The sequence below is a fragment of the Pholis gunnellus genome (genome assembly GCF_910591455.1).
Source record: "Pholis gunnellus genome assembly, chromosome: 18".
Lineage (NCBI taxonomy): Eukaryota > Metazoa > Chordata > Actinopteri > Perciformes > Pholidae > Pholis > Pholis gunnellus.
This window is the reverse complement of record NC_136545.1, coordinates 20,079,157-20,094,333: the sequence shown is the minus strand read 5'-3', so window position 1 is coordinate 20,094,333 and position 15,177 is coordinate 20,079,157. Positions and strand designations below refer to the sequence as shown.

The 15,177-nt window shown below is 44.9% G+C and overlaps 1 protein-coding gene across 1 annotated transcript; it reads right to left on the bottom strand.

The window, feature by feature from the left end:
- Positions 1-146: 146 nt before the first annotated feature.
- pitpnb (phosphatidylinositol transfer protein, beta) lies at positions 147-15,177 on the bottom strand. Its single transcript, XM_079179364.1, has 12 exons — positions 15,146-15,177; positions 10,555-10,585; positions 9,236-9,381; positions 8,044-8,135; positions 7,866-7,873; positions 6,886-6,960; positions 6,425-6,508; positions 4,720-4,797; positions 4,512-4,616; positions 3,493-3,615; positions 3,185-3,272; positions 147-2,547 (listed from the first exon to the last, which is right to left on the bottom strand). Exons 1-11 carry the CDS (start codon positions 15,163-15,165, stop codon positions 3,225-3,227), a joined length of 810 nt encoding a protein of 269 aa, XP_079035490.1. The 5' UTR covers positions 15,166-15,177; the 3' UTR covers positions 147-2,547; positions 3,185-3,224.

Sequence of the window (15,177 nt, the reverse complement as noted above, 5' to 3'; positions counted from 1 at the left end):
TCTCCCAAAACAATCACAACCAGAAAAAAAGTTTCAATTTGAACATTAAAATGTATTTTCTGTTGTTTTTCAGTCATTTCTCTTGATGTCGAGGGAGCGCGATGAAGAGTAAAAACATTACAAATAAAACAGGACACACATTGATTCTCTTATTTGATCAAATTTATTAGATATTCTGCTATGTTCCATTGTCTAGACCTTCTGTCACAGCCTGAAGGCCGTGAAAAACAAAAACAAACATGAACTACTTCTTTTACATTCACTACTAATTCCCCTGAATGTTGCCTCATCAGAAGAGAGAGAATAGAGTACATTGTGAATCTTTGTCTTTCAAAATGAAAACTTAAAAGAACAAAAAAAACAAAAAACAGTAGATTTTGCGAGTGTGTATTCATGATTACAATAAAGAGACAGCAGTATTTTGGACTCCATCTGTTCCCTAAGCCCCCCCCCCCCCCCCCCCCCCCTACTGTACATCACACGGCCGACTCCCGCCATCCTCAAACTCGGTCCGGCTCTTTCACTCCTCGTCTTGTGATCTGAGGTCCGGCTGAACCCGGTTTGATTCTGAGGAGCCCCCCCCCCCCCCCTTATTAAAATAAAATAAAATAAAATAAAGGATTTCCCTTCTTCTCTGATGCAGTTCGAGAGCTTCTCCTGATCAAACACAGAGAAAGGAAAACGACTAAAATAAAAAGCTGTTGAGCATGCAGATCCAGACCCAGACTTGTATTTTTTAGGAACCCTCTCCTCGCGTGGTGCCGCTCTAGCGGCTCCATGTCGTGCTTGTACAGGTGTGAAACGCGTCACGCGTCTCCTGCAGGTCGCACACGTCCTGCTCAGTCTGACACGAGCGTCTCCCGGCTGTACATTCACGAGCACGGACGAGGACGCGAGGACGCTTCTTCTTGCTCGGACAACACGAGAACCTCAAGAAGTTAGCAGTACTGAATGATGAAGACCCGACACCGCTGAGAAGCTGTGAATTATCCATTCAAGTCAGTGTTTGTATGTACAAGATGTCCATTTCTACAATGGACCATTATAAAGTACACTTATAACTCTTTTAAAACCGGTCCAACACACACACACACACACACACACACTCACACCTGATCGATACAGTCTCACTCGCACTAAGCTACGTCATGATCATAGAACACATCACATACTTCACCTAGAGAGGATCTGCACTACGCTCTGTGGTGAGTGAAGTCTGCAGATCAACCTAAACCAGAAGAGATTTAACTGTTGAACTAGAAACCGTCCACGCTGACCTTCACACTCTGAGAGAAACGAAGATGAAACGCTTTAAACACAACTAAATGGTGAAAATATAAAAACGACACAACTTCAACAAACACCACAGATCTGCCTGGACCCATCAGCTCCGTCAGCTGAGAGAGGAAGCGGTAGTTCAATAAAGAGATATATTTATGTTTTAAAAACACACTACCTTGATTCATGCACGCGGCCACGCACTGACTTCAGCTTAAAAAAAATGTAAAGAAAGAATCTTCTGTTGGTTTAAAGCCCTGTTGACATGCAGCGACGGAGACCACGAGGAGCCTCGAGAGGGACGGTCCGGTAAGAGCGAAGGCAGCTGATAACACACACACACACACACACACGCACACACGCACACACGCACACACACACACACACACACACACACACACACACACTCTAATCAACACTAACGATCCACTGGAGCGAAAGCTGCACTGCAGCGACTGTACACATGCAATGACAGTTTAGAGAGGAGTTGCTGTTGTCCACATGCACTTGTGACGGAGGAGGAGGAGGAGGAGGAGGAAGAGGATGGGGGAGACATGTGTGCATGTGTGGGGGAGGAAACAATAGTAGAGAATTACCCATCATGCATCAGCATTAACTTTGCTTTGAACCATAGCCTCAAAATGAAAAAAAAAAACATAAAAAGAAACGTAAAATTCCCAACTAACTGCCAGACAGAGAGACAAGGAGACAAGGAGACAAGGAGAGGACGTCTAGAGACAGAATATAGACAATACTGAGGGGGGGGGGGGGGGCAGCTATAATACAAGGTGGGAGATAAACGGTCCAATACCTGCTAAAGTCATCCGATACCAATTGTTGTGGGAAGCTAAAAACATTCTACTGAATTTAAAAAGGCTTGACTTTCTGAGTCACGGTGTGCACACCTGAATAAAAACAAAGCCCGTCGTAAGAATCAACTAACAATTACATATCAGGCAATTTACGTTCTGTGCAAAGAGGGTTTTTTTTTCTTTTCTTTTTTTTTTAATATGTATGCAAAACCATGTAGTCTGTAGTGAACAGGAGGCTTGTGATCGGGGTAGAATCTGTACAGTACTGTTAAACCAATCTTTCATCATCAAACCCCCCAATGAATCATGTGAGACGGGAGGAGAAGACGCAGCGTCGGGGCCTCCTCCTCATCGTGGTGGACGCGTCTCTGATGACGTCATCGTGACGGGGTTTGGTTGATTTGCCTCATTGCTCATGAGCAGCACTGGTGCCTCGAATCGGACCTGTATTACGCAGCTGGAGGGGGGGGGGGGGGGGGGGGGTTAGGAAGAGAAGACAGAGAGACGTTTAAATCTGTGAGCAATCAGCTGTTCTCTTTGTTCTCAGGCTGCACCGAACATCTTTAGGCTTTTATATTCAAATCTTTTTCAATGACGCTTTGAAATCCCATTGTGACTTATGCACACACACACACACACACACACACACACACACACACACAAACACACACTAGATTTTTATCTGCAACTTTGCAGAAATACCGGCTGTAAACAACAACAAACAAAGCTGCATGATATTCACACGTTGATTAAGAACTGAAACGTCTGCGTTATGAATGAACTGTGCAGCCCGACGTTAAGTCACATGATCACAAGACACAGAGCAACACAGACGGCGTGCAGACGAGCATCGAGCTGGAAGAGAACGTTAAAGACGAGAGGGAGGAAGACAAAAGTGAGTCGACGAAACGGAAAACAGAAAACGTTTAGAACGAGATGAAAACAAGAGGGTCAGAGCACAAAGCACTGAAAGAAAAAAACATGTCGAGCACGAAACAAAATGAGGCGGAGCAGTGAGTACGTGAAGACGGCGGGGTTAGGAGAGGGTGGAGGAGGACCCATGCAGCTCCGGCCCTCCTGCGGGGGAGACTTACTCAGCCTGCCTCTAGTGTGTTTGACCTACAGCGCCGGCCTCTACACGTCTGTTGCAGAGGTGCCTCGCACATCTCCCTTCTGACGCATCTAGTCAGAGGAATCAGGAGGGAAAGGGTTACATGGAGCCAACGTCTCCAGCTGTCTGCTCCAAACACAACATTCAGCACTCGCAACAAGAGAGCTCCTCGACTGTTTAGAATATCTGGAAACATGCAAAGAGATCAACTGTATTGTTCAGATACTTTCTTCAACATCAACCACCACAGCAGGAAGAAGGCGGTCCGGTCCAGTGTAGGTCTGTATTTACCTCCTCCAGCTCTTTCTGGGTCTCCTCCTCCATCCGCCTGATGTCCTCCATGGTCAAACCCACCCATCTGTCAATCCAGCAGAACAGCTGGCGGTGGAAGTTGGTGAAAATACGCCTTTCTTGCTGTGGAAGGAATGAGAAGTGAGAAATAATAATGATGCTTCTGCACAACAACCAACAAGACTTGTTTCCTGCTTTCAGTCCATGTTGGAATGAGCTGAACTACGCTTTAGGACATTTGACTTTTACTGCCTTTAACTTTAAGAGAACTTGGGAAAAGCCACGTCTCCCTCTGGTGGCCAGAACAGAAACAACACTTCACGGACACAGAAAATCAAAGTAATTCACAAATACTCATTTATAACCGTGATATCTACGCATCAACATCCATGAGGTGCTTTGCTTTGATCGTCTATGGATGAATGTGGGCGTGTAGAGGGCGGCATGTGGGATTTATAAAAAATAAATTGCACACAGGCCGGCGTATGCAAGGTTTGAGAAATCACAATATTTCTCGGCGTGTGTGCATTTCCTCCTTTGTACGTACGCAAACATTTAGTGTGGCTCAGTGATCTATGAGAAGTTACACTGCAAGAGAATCCGTGTTTCTAACCTGGAAACCCTTCAGCCTGTGAACTGATTACATGGCGTCTTATTTCACACTTCCTCTCAACTTGTGTGTGAACGACTCATTCCTGGCCCTCACTCACCACCTCCTTCACCACCTCCTCCTCCTCCTCCTCCTCCTCCTCCTCCTCCCTCCCTAAATAATCGACTGAGGATTTCATCGAGCAGTAATGAATGTAGGTCAAACAGCTGTTCATGATGGCAGCAACATCTAGTGTTCAAAGTAAGAAGTGCAAAGTACATACTGTTCAATGGATCGGAAATATGCTCAGGCCATGTTCTCGTGTATTTTTAAGCCGTTTTAAAAAGGTCAGCAGGCTGTAGTTCGGTGCAGATGAGTCATGATAAGTGTAAACACCACTCAGCTGACATGAAGAGATATGAGGCTTTACCGTGTGGATGAAGTTCTCCACTTTGGTCTGCAGGCCCCACCACCTGAACTTGACTGTGACCAGTTTGTACGCACACATGTAGGGACAGTCTGTCTTCAGCTCGTTCTGCGGAGGACGGGAGGAGAGAGAGCATTAATCATGTGACAGAGGACACGGCGTCCCAGCAGCTGGTGTGCAGCTCTGCTTTCACGCTTCTACGTCGGGTTACCTTCCAGTCGGGGCCCAGAGGTCCTCTGCCCGTCTTGGCGGAGTGGAAAAGAGCCGGGTCTTCTTCTGGCTTGTAGTCCTGAAACGACATTAAAAACACAGAACTTTAAGACCCGGTAAGAAACAGACTGTAGCTGAGTCAGCGGTTTAGCTGCTGCTGCTGCTTTCAATGACTCTGCACTGAGCTTATAGTCACACCGTGTCAAGAGGAGAAGTCTGGTGGACATCTTTGTTTGTTAAAAGCCAGGCGACAACTTCCGGCTCTGAAGAGTGAAGCCAGAGCTTCATGTGTTAAAGCTGCATTCTCTCTAGTGTCCACCAGGGGGCGACTCCTCTGGTTGTATAGAAGTCTATGAGAAAATGACTACTTCTCTCTTTAAACATTGTAAACATGAGTTTAGTTTTTATTTAGTAAATGATGGTCCATTTAGAGTCAGATAGAGAAAATCCTCCTCCTTCTTAACATTACGATACCATTTAAAAACATTTGATTATCTGATAAACAATCGTCCAAAGCTGGAAACAGGGCCGTCTGTGTTCAGACATAATGAAGAATCAGCGACCACACGATTGTATTTAACCCCAAAGCCCCCGAACTCAAGGCCCACTGTGCTGTTTAATCCATCGGGCCTGTTGGGAGCAGATGGACCTTCAGATTAAGCCTCAAGGCCTCAACACTGATCCACTTGAGTCATTACTGGACAGGAGCTCGGGGAGGAAACCACCTGGATGAAAACGGCTTAGAGCCTCCTTTAAGATGCTAAACCACAGGTTTAGGTATTACTGAGTGACAGCTGGAAGTGTCATTCATCATGCTTTTAAGAAGACGGCCATGTCGAAACGTTGCTTAATTATTAAATATCTTTTGCTGACCTGTCAATCACTGTGTAGCCCCGCCCCTAAAGCATCCCCTGCTTTATGGTCTGTTTGACTCTAAATGGACCATCATTTACTAAATGAACATCATGCTGTATTGAAGAAGACTTGAAACTAGAGATTGAGACCATAAACTCATGTTTACAATGTTTACTGAGGTAATAAATCAAGAGAGAAGTAGAGTCATTTTCTCATAGACTTCTATAGGACCAGAGGAGTCGCCCCCTGGTGGACACTAGAGAGAATGCAGCTTTAAGATACTTCACTCCACAATACTGTACAACTCTTTAAGCTGAACAGACACAGATAATAATGTCACATAAAAAGATGAAATGAATAGATAATGCGCCCTGGAGCTGATCCACAGACGGTGAGTAATGAGGCAGCTGCTGGGACACCAGGACGCATTAGAGACATTCACTGATCTAATCCTTCAAAGGCAGGGTGAAGGCCAGACTATTGCATTTACGGGCAATTTTAGAATCATCAATTGACCTAAAGCTGCATGGAAACTCCACACAGACTCGGAATTGAACCCGGGTCCCTCTTGGTGCGAGGAAACAGTGCTAACTACCACACTACCGTGCAGCGGAGGAAGGAGACATGTGAGTAAAAACCTTTAGAGGTTTTGACCAACAGGTCTTTCCTTCTTTCATAAGCTCATCTAAAAAGGCATTGAACAACCAGCAGTCCTCATCTTCATGAGGTTGCAGGGCAGAGTTTAAAGTATTTCACAGTGTTCTGGGTAATGAACCTGTGAGACCGAACTCCTCCTCAGGGTGGAGACACGCTGCACGTCTGATCACATCCTAGTTTAAAGACAAACTCACCCCGTGGGTGACTTCCTCTCTGTTGGCGATATCGATGGGAGACACCTCCACGGTCCTCCATGTCTGCTCGTCCAGGTCGTGGACCTGACACGGAGGAGAAGGACGAGTGAGTAAAGCTCGGCTCAGGAAACAAGGAAACAAGGAAACAAGGACACTTTGTTTTTGAGGACGTATTCAAATCTGTGCTGAGTGGAAACCAAATGAGATTCAAATATTAAAAACTGGTGTTTTGGAACTTTTTCTCCTTATTTTACACTTTGGTGAAGATTTCTATGAAGTCTGGGAGATTCATTTATATCTAAAGTTATAACAGAGAGCCTGCATTATAAACTAGGAGTGCACTGTTCATCAGGCGGGGATCATCTAATGAAAGACGCTCTCGTGTTGCATTGTGGGAAACTTAGGACCCAGTATGAGTCAGGATATCTCCGCTTCCGCTGCACGTCTCCAACCACACTCACGTTCTCTATCGTTCCCATGTCGGGTTTGTGCCACGTCTCGATCTTTATCATAAAGTCGTCCTTCATGTACTCGTTCTGAAGAAGCAGGAGAGAGAGAACACACACATATCATCACGGAGGAGAGAAGAACGACACGAGACACTGAATGACGTCAGCAGCAGCTCAGTCGCACCATGAATGGAGGATTCTGAGAGATGTACTTAAACCCCTTCAGCTAAATCCAATTAACCAATCAGACGTTTAAACGACACAAGCGATGCCGCTCAGCTCTATTCTTAACCCCCAGCGACGGTCGTTAGCTCGCAGGTGATGAGCAGCGACATGCAGGCTGTGAAGACGCTCAGCAGACAATCACTGATGGGTGACGGTCTGCTGCGCACACACACACACACACACACACACACACACACACAGCAGTATCTGTGCACTCGACCAGCATGCAGAATAAGGCTGGAACGGTTTGAGATGTTCAGGTAAATATCACGGTATTACACAATTATTATCGTCATTATATTATTATTATCAGTTACAATGATCCTCAAAGAAGGACTGAGAACAGAACACGTCTGTAGTGCAGATCTACGCTACATTTTTGCTCTCAGGGGACGAATTTAAATCTGTAAAGCTTTGAGCTGCACGGCTGAGCAGAAAGCAAGGCGTGTTGCTGTGGCTGTCCTTTTAAGGGAACGGAGAGGATCCTCCTCTGTGGCAGTTACACTGCTCCATAAAGGAGGAACATGTTGCAGACGCTCAAATATGTCCCCGTTAGCAAACCTTGGAGAGCTTTTAATTCCCTGAATGAAATGATGAACGAAGGATCCGTTACATGACAGACAGAAGCTCAGACTGACTGATGGGGTTTGTGGTTCGCTCCACAGCTGAGCAGTCACTACATCACCGAGCTCTAACAACCAAACACTTCAAAGGACATGCAGATGAGTCTCACTGGGACCAGAAGTAAAAGACTTCAAACTACTCACCGTCACGACTGCAGAGGACGGAGAGAGGAGAGGAAAAAGAAAAGACAACATGAGCGTCACCATGAAAACAACAGGCTGACAAACTGTTGAAGCTACACAGAGAAACATGTACTACAGTCAGAAACGCTCCACTAAAAGCTACGGGGAGCATCTCTGCAGTGAAACCACAGGAACTTACTGGTGCGACAGTACGGGTAGGCGTTCCAAGCCTTTTCGTGAAAAACTAACGCTCCCTCTGGTGCGATCATCTTCACGTAACCCGGGACTTTACTGCAGAGGGAGAAACAGGAAGTCAGACAATCCAGTCAAATAAAAACACCCACAGAGCGGCACATTGTGTCTGCTTACATGTGTACAAATGTAGCATCTTCAGAGCTGAATTAAAACATTTGATTGTATGATTCTACGTGTGATGAATGATCCTTTTTGTTTTGTCACACGATATAAAATAAGAGGAACGTTTCAGTTCTCCTTGTGCGTCTACGTAGAGCTTCTGTATGCAGTGGGGATATTAAACTCTATTTAGAGTCAAACAGACCATAAAGCAGGGGATGCTTTAGGGGCGGGGCTACACTGTGATTGACAGGTCTCTACCAGAGACGTATACGGCGTCTCTAAGTCACTCCTCCTCAGTCCAGATATGGTCACTTCCTGTTCACTGGCTGCAAAAAAAAAAAAACATGCCGACGGCGGTGACCCAAGATGGCAGCGAATTCCCGAACTCAATGCTTGAAAACATCAGTCCACAAACCACCGGCTGACATCCCGATGACGACGTCCAGTTCTTCTACACAGTCTGAGCGGTTTCACAAGCACTAACGCGAGGAAGCCTCACGTTCATCTGAGGGATGAAAAGCGTAAATCTACTTTGCAGAAAGCTGCTTTTCTTCCGTGTAAACGTGGAGCACACACAATGCAGGAATACAGAGGACGAGGTGAAGCCGGTTCAGTTAGATGGCTGCTCATCTTGGCATGCAGAGTATCAACAACCCGACGTCTCCCCCTCAGACTGCTGCCAAAACGTTTCTACCGTCGGCCTTAACAGCTGGCAACGAGCGCCGTCTGTTTCCCTCCATCCAAACAAACGCGTCCAGACGGAGGCAAAATATCCAGCTCGTGTTTCTGTTGCTCCAGGTTTTATGTGTCGCACCTCCTTAGGTTACTCAGCCAAAAGGTGACAGCGACGCCATAAAAGCCTGCTTTTGTTAAGCTGCTATTTATAAATAATTTATATTTCTCAGTCTGGTTGATGTCTTGTCACAAAGACGCTGCCTCAGTCCTGTTCTCTCCACCCGTCACTGCTGCATGCATGTTGCTCTAAAGCCTTCACTGTGCATGGAGGAGCTCGCGGGTCTGCTCCAGAGACTTGCCTCTTTAGGTGGTAGATTTTGTGCGTGTACTGTCCCTTCTCCCCATCCTTCTCGTACGGCTCGTTCTTCAGCACCTCGATGCCCTCTCCTCCTCCCGTCTCGTTCTTGCTGGCCTCGGCCACAGAGAACAGCTGCCCTACTTGATACTGGGAGGAATGGGGAAGAGAGGAAAGAGAAGACACAGACTGAATGAAACAGCGTTAAACCGTGAGAGACCGGGCAGGTTCCTGAAGCGAAGGCAGGCGCCTCAAGGATGCAGTACCACAGACGGCCACTAGAGGCTACGCAGGAAATCCCAGACTTCTTCTTTCATATAGCAGACATATGATATCTGATCTTAATGAGGTGTGGTTCATGCTCATCCTTTAAATGATGGTGTTTCTGCTGCTTAATCATCATCATAATCAGCCACATGCTCCTCTTTGCTGCACAGAGAGTGTAGATGTTATTAGAGCAATGTCCAACAGTCTGTTTTGGGGGTAATAGACCCCAACGACCACCTCAACCACCAACTAAAGCCCCATATCTGTCCTGAGAGCCGATATGTACAAACAGCATTCAATGTTGGTCACAGAACGGGGCTAGCTACCGCCGCTAACGTTCGTGTTAGCATCAAATTTGGGAGTCCGATTAGCTTTTGTGTTGTGTAGTTAGCGTTAACGTTAGGGTCTTAAAGCCTTTAAGCCGCATTGCTGAACCACATTTTCACATCACGCTGGTGATAAACGGCTTCAAAACATCCTTCTGTTGTTTCCCTTCAGTCTTAAAGGAAAGGACATGAATGAACCATCGCTGTGGCCTCATTGGGCCCCTACGTCCTGAGATGGACTATTAACCGTTACAGCTGACACCATTATTGTTATAATACGGTTTACTCATTCTACAGAGAAACTAAAGGCTTTAACTGTCACGATGATGGTCCCTTTGAAACAGGGCCAATGTTTGATGTCACTGGATGTCAGACTGGGGTCTGGGCTCAACTTGCTCTGATTCAGAGAGGAGATAAAAAAAAGAAGTGATTCCTATTAAGAGGAAGATGACAAGAGAGGTTGTAGTTTTAAAGGCTGAGCTCACAGTCCAGTCCAGCTCCCTCTGCAAACACCAGCACCAGCCTGTCACACCAGCACCAGCGCTCGCTAACAAAGGCTATTCTGTCTCGGCTCGTGACCCAGACGAGAGCCCGAGTGGACGAGCAGTTAAGGAGAAAGATACACAACACAAAGATCACGCTTTAGCTGTGATACACAATATATTTTGTGGAAGAAACACTCAGAATAGCTCGTGATGTCAAAGAGGGTACGGAGGCAACGATTACTCACCTCTTCCACAGAGACTGGCAACACTACACGGCTGAGAGAGGGAAACAAGGGAGAGAAGGGGCAGGAAGTGGAGAGAGAAACAAACAAAGTTCATCACATTAGTGTGGAAACAGAGCGGTGGAACACTGGAGACAGTGTTCAAACGTTAAGGATGTGCAACAGACAATCAAAGTCTAATGAAACTGTCATCTTACACAGATTATGCTTCTTTGTCTTAATATTACCACAAATGCTTGAGCGTTAAATGAATCTTTGGGGGGCCGACTGGCACCGAGTGACCCAGTGAAGATGCCAAAGCACGAAGCACGCGAGGATAAACTTCACTCTGACCATCTTTGGGGAAGGAATGAAGCGACTGCTGCTAAAAGAGGAGAATCCGTCTCCCAGTCTGAACGACTAAACTCTGCTTTAGTCCCCAAAAGTATGTCATCTGGAAACATATGGTTGTAGCTACACGCCCGTTATTAAACAACAAGAATCCCTCTTATAGGAGGAGCGTTTCCTAAAACCATGTTAGGGTCATATTCCCGCTTTATCTCAGGTCAAGATGACATATTGGATTCTCATGTTTTTACTTCATTTTGGGGCGATACCTTCTCCGTTGAATCAATGACATCCATATCTCACACAAACAGACGAGGCTCAACCAGCAGCACAGCAGGGACGCATTATAAACAGCCTCTATGTAAATATTACAGCTTCATTATGGAATCCTGTGCAGAGATCGGCAGATTGAGGACCTTCAACCTGAACATGAGCTGACTGATGGAGCTCGCTGGCGGGCTGACAATAAGCAGTCTATGATGTAAACAAGTAGAAAGCTATTACACAATGTAATTATAGCCAAGAGCATCACGAGAGACAGAGAATATGATATAAAACCACGTCAGAGACGACGGATACGGCCAAAGTGTACTCATAAGAACTCTACAGCAGAAACCATCGACAGACGGAAAAGAAATCTGAAACTTTTTTTCTGGCAAAATGGCATCAACTGTTCTCAGCGTCGTTATTATCAGAGTTTGACGTCATTGTGAACTGAAAGCATCCTGGTTTACACCGTTTGTCAGACGTCATATCAGGTTCAGGACATTGTCAGCATCCTGTGGACTAAACGCTGAATTACGTGGCCGAGAAAATCATCTGCAGACAATCGATGTTGTAAATAGTTCATCTGTAACATCTGTATCTCTCAGCTCTCACATTTTCACCCACAACGTGGACTTATTGATGTGCCACACAGAGAACTTCACAACACACAACACACACACAACCTCATTGTGACAAGTTACATGTTCAAACATCCACGCTGAGGTTTTGGTGTTCATGGAAGCGTGAACAATGAAGCTCAACTGAAGAACACGGCCGGGCGGTGGTCGTGGCTTCAGCAACAGAGAGAAAATAACTAATGTTACAAAAGCATCCACTGCATGAGACTGTGAAGAACAGGAACACACCTGTTAATATCCCTGGATTCACCACGACATGAGACATGAATGTGAAACCACCAGTGGAGCACTCGCTGCCATCTTTTTCCTGTGGCTGTCTTTAGAGGCATCGGTCTCATTTTACCGGCTTAAAAAGCGGAAGAATTATTCAAAAGCGTTTGTGTTTTGCTTCTACGCGAGATCAAAAGTTAGCCAATAAAAATGTGAAGGCCTGCCTGATCTGCTTGATTATTTGCTGTTGAGAAATTGATTGTGTTGTGCCAGGAAAAACATGCATATCACTGAGGCCAGGGACAGAACACGTCTGTGGAATTGCATCCGTAATATTCAGTGTTGTGCGTTCATTATGCATCCAAATACACTGTGTTTACACTGACTGACGCGCTGTGTGACAGAGCTAATGCAGCAGAGGAAGGGTTTGCACTGGAAATAGCTTTGTTGGATTATAAAGGGCAAAACTATTCGACAGAAGGTCGAGCGATCACAGGTCAAGTGGTGGTGTAGTTATGTAAGACCCGGTCTAAGTCCTCCGCGTGCCTCTGTAGACACGACAGACACCTGCAGCACAGGTACAGCAGGGAGCCAGCCTTTAAACAGGTCTCAGTATTCAGCGGCTTCACTTCTCTCAACCATCAACAGAGTAGATCAAACGTATTTTGATCAGCAAGCAAAGCAAACAGACGTGACAGTAGTGTGAATATCTTTAACTTCTGGAGTAGTGACGGACTGATTAATGACATTTATGAACTAACGTCTGCGCTGCAGGCAGCCTTCGAACTTTGGCTTCTGTGGAACAAAGTTAGCCACGAAACATCGTTTATCTTGTATTTATGTAACTTTACAACTTCTTGTTCTCTCTCAGAAACAAGCAGGCGATCTTCTGAAGAACGCTCTTGTTAAAGTGCACTGAAACTATTTATTTTCATTTATAAGTCGTCGCGTTTGACTTGTTGCTGAAATGAACTGATTTGCAGATGTGCATCCTCAAACACACTGAATCAGACTAGAACATGACCATTAAGTTGAATCAACATCTGACAGTAAACAAAAACAAACGTTTGTATTCTTACTGTAGCGTTCTCATGTGGGAGAGATGCTGGAGTTCCCCCGTACATGAGAACACTATCAATCCCACCGAGGCATCACTAATAACACCACACAGACAACCACTGAGCTCTCAGACGCCTTCGATTGTTCACTTCTATGTCGGTGCTCTGAGAAAACTAATTGGCAGCACTAGTGTTGAATGTGCTTTTCTCTTCGTGAGCTCAACACACAGACCTCCACATTCTGTTAGCTTTACTTCTGATACTGTGAGTCAGATAGTTAGTAGATAGACACTCGATTAGAGAGCAGATTCTGAGCAAAGGATTCTACATCTAATCTTAAATTAACCTTTTAGTCGACTGACCACTCGGGCCAAAATCATCTTTAATTTATTTATAATTTCAGGTAATTTACCTGGTTTTACTTCGTTACTGTATAGTCGTATGACTCTGATGTTAATTGTTGTAGCACTTTGTTACTGTGTTAATTAAAGTGCTATACAAGCTGCTGTTATCATCATTATTACTACGCTAAGGCTTTGGATAGACATCTCCGCTGCAGAAACACACCATGCCAAGTTACAGCTAGCTACAGATGCATATTCTTCCAGACACAAAGGTCCTTTCAAGCACAATTAATGGATTTTTCCTACTGTGATTTAATTTAGCTGTTAATTTACCGTTAGCTGGAGCTCATAAACAGGTTATAGCCACATAGTGGAAGCTAGTTAGCTTTGCTGAGAAAACATTGGCTATAAGAACGACCCCCTCACAGTTACCAAACAACACATTTATGGGCTGAAATGCGTTGTTTACTTGTATGACAGATGCAGCTTATGTTGGTATTGGAGCCGGAGACACCAACAGACTTAAACTGGTTAAGAAGGCCGGCTCCATCATTGGCTGCAAACTGGACAGTTGGTGCCCACTTAAGACTTTATAATAAATCACCTCTGAACAAATCAATCACAGAACTATAACACCGCTACTCTGTCCTTTGGTTAAATCTTTTTACGACTGTTTAGTTAGTTGATTTAATATTATTCTATATCATATTGTGTATATTATGCATTTTTACATCTAATATTTTTACTCTGGTATTCTTATTGTATATATTGTGCCTTTGATATTTAATATTTTTTACTCTGTTATTTTGTTTACATGTACCAAAAATCCCCTTGCAGGATTAATAAAGTATCTGTCTACCTGTCTGTATATCTACCTACCTACGTGTCTACATATCTACCTACCTACCTGTCTACATACCTGTCTATCTACATACCTGTCTACATACATACCTGTCTATCTATCTGTCTATTAGCCGCCCTGTTATAAGAGCTACTGCACAAAGTAACAGCAAAGTAGTCCCATGTAACCTCAAGCTAGCTTGAAGGGTACAACTGCTAACGTGATATAACCCAACAATGAAGGCTCATTTCTGCCGAATTCTTCGACAACGTTATGTTTTATTCACCTACTCGGTGGTTAACATGTGTCAGATGTGTGCATTTACAAAATCAAACACCGTTGTCAGGAAAAATTGTCATGCTAACGGCTAGCCGGCTGCTAAAGCTAACCTAGCCACAGCTAGCTAGCATTCGTGGTAAATCCGAACCTTAATCTGTCGCTCGCGCGACCGAAAGCTTAACATTACGGCACCTTTTGCAGATGTAGCACGATGCTAACTGGATACGCTAAGCTACTATTGGGTGTTTTTATTAAAACATTAAAGTCGTTTTTATGTAACTCATTTTCATTAAGAAGCTAATTACCCCCTCAGATGCTAACGTTAGCTCGCACTCAAGATGCTAACGCTAGCTCGGACTCAGATGCTAACGCTAGCTCGGAATCAGCTGCTAACACGTTAGCTCGCACTTAGCACCGCCTAAAAAAGACCGGTGTAGGTCCCGTTATCCACGTCCTGATCCACCCTGCTCAAAGCGGGTTCTTTACGGACAACATACCGGTAAAATCAAGCGACTGACACCACTAAACGACACACACACGTCTTTACTCTTCAATAATAAGCACTCGGGTGGATGAAAACGCGACCGTAAAATGCACCAAAAGATGTTTTTTAAAACACTTCAGACTCACTATTCCTTGATGAGCACCATCTTCGTCACCCC

Bases quoted from the DNA above. Each gene is read 5' to 3' on its own strand.
- pitpnb (XM_079179364.1), bottom strand. From the start codon at position 15,165: ATGGTGCTCATCAAGGAATA. The intron at 9,382-10,554 runs GTGAGTAATCGT...CATTCCTCCCAG, and splicing joins TGCCAGTCTCTGTGGAAGAG to TATCAAGTAGGGCAGCTGTT. The intron at 4,617-4,719 runs GTAACCCGACGT...CGTCCTCCGCAG, and splicing joins CTCTGGGCCCCGACTGGAAG to AACGAGCTGAAGACAGACTG.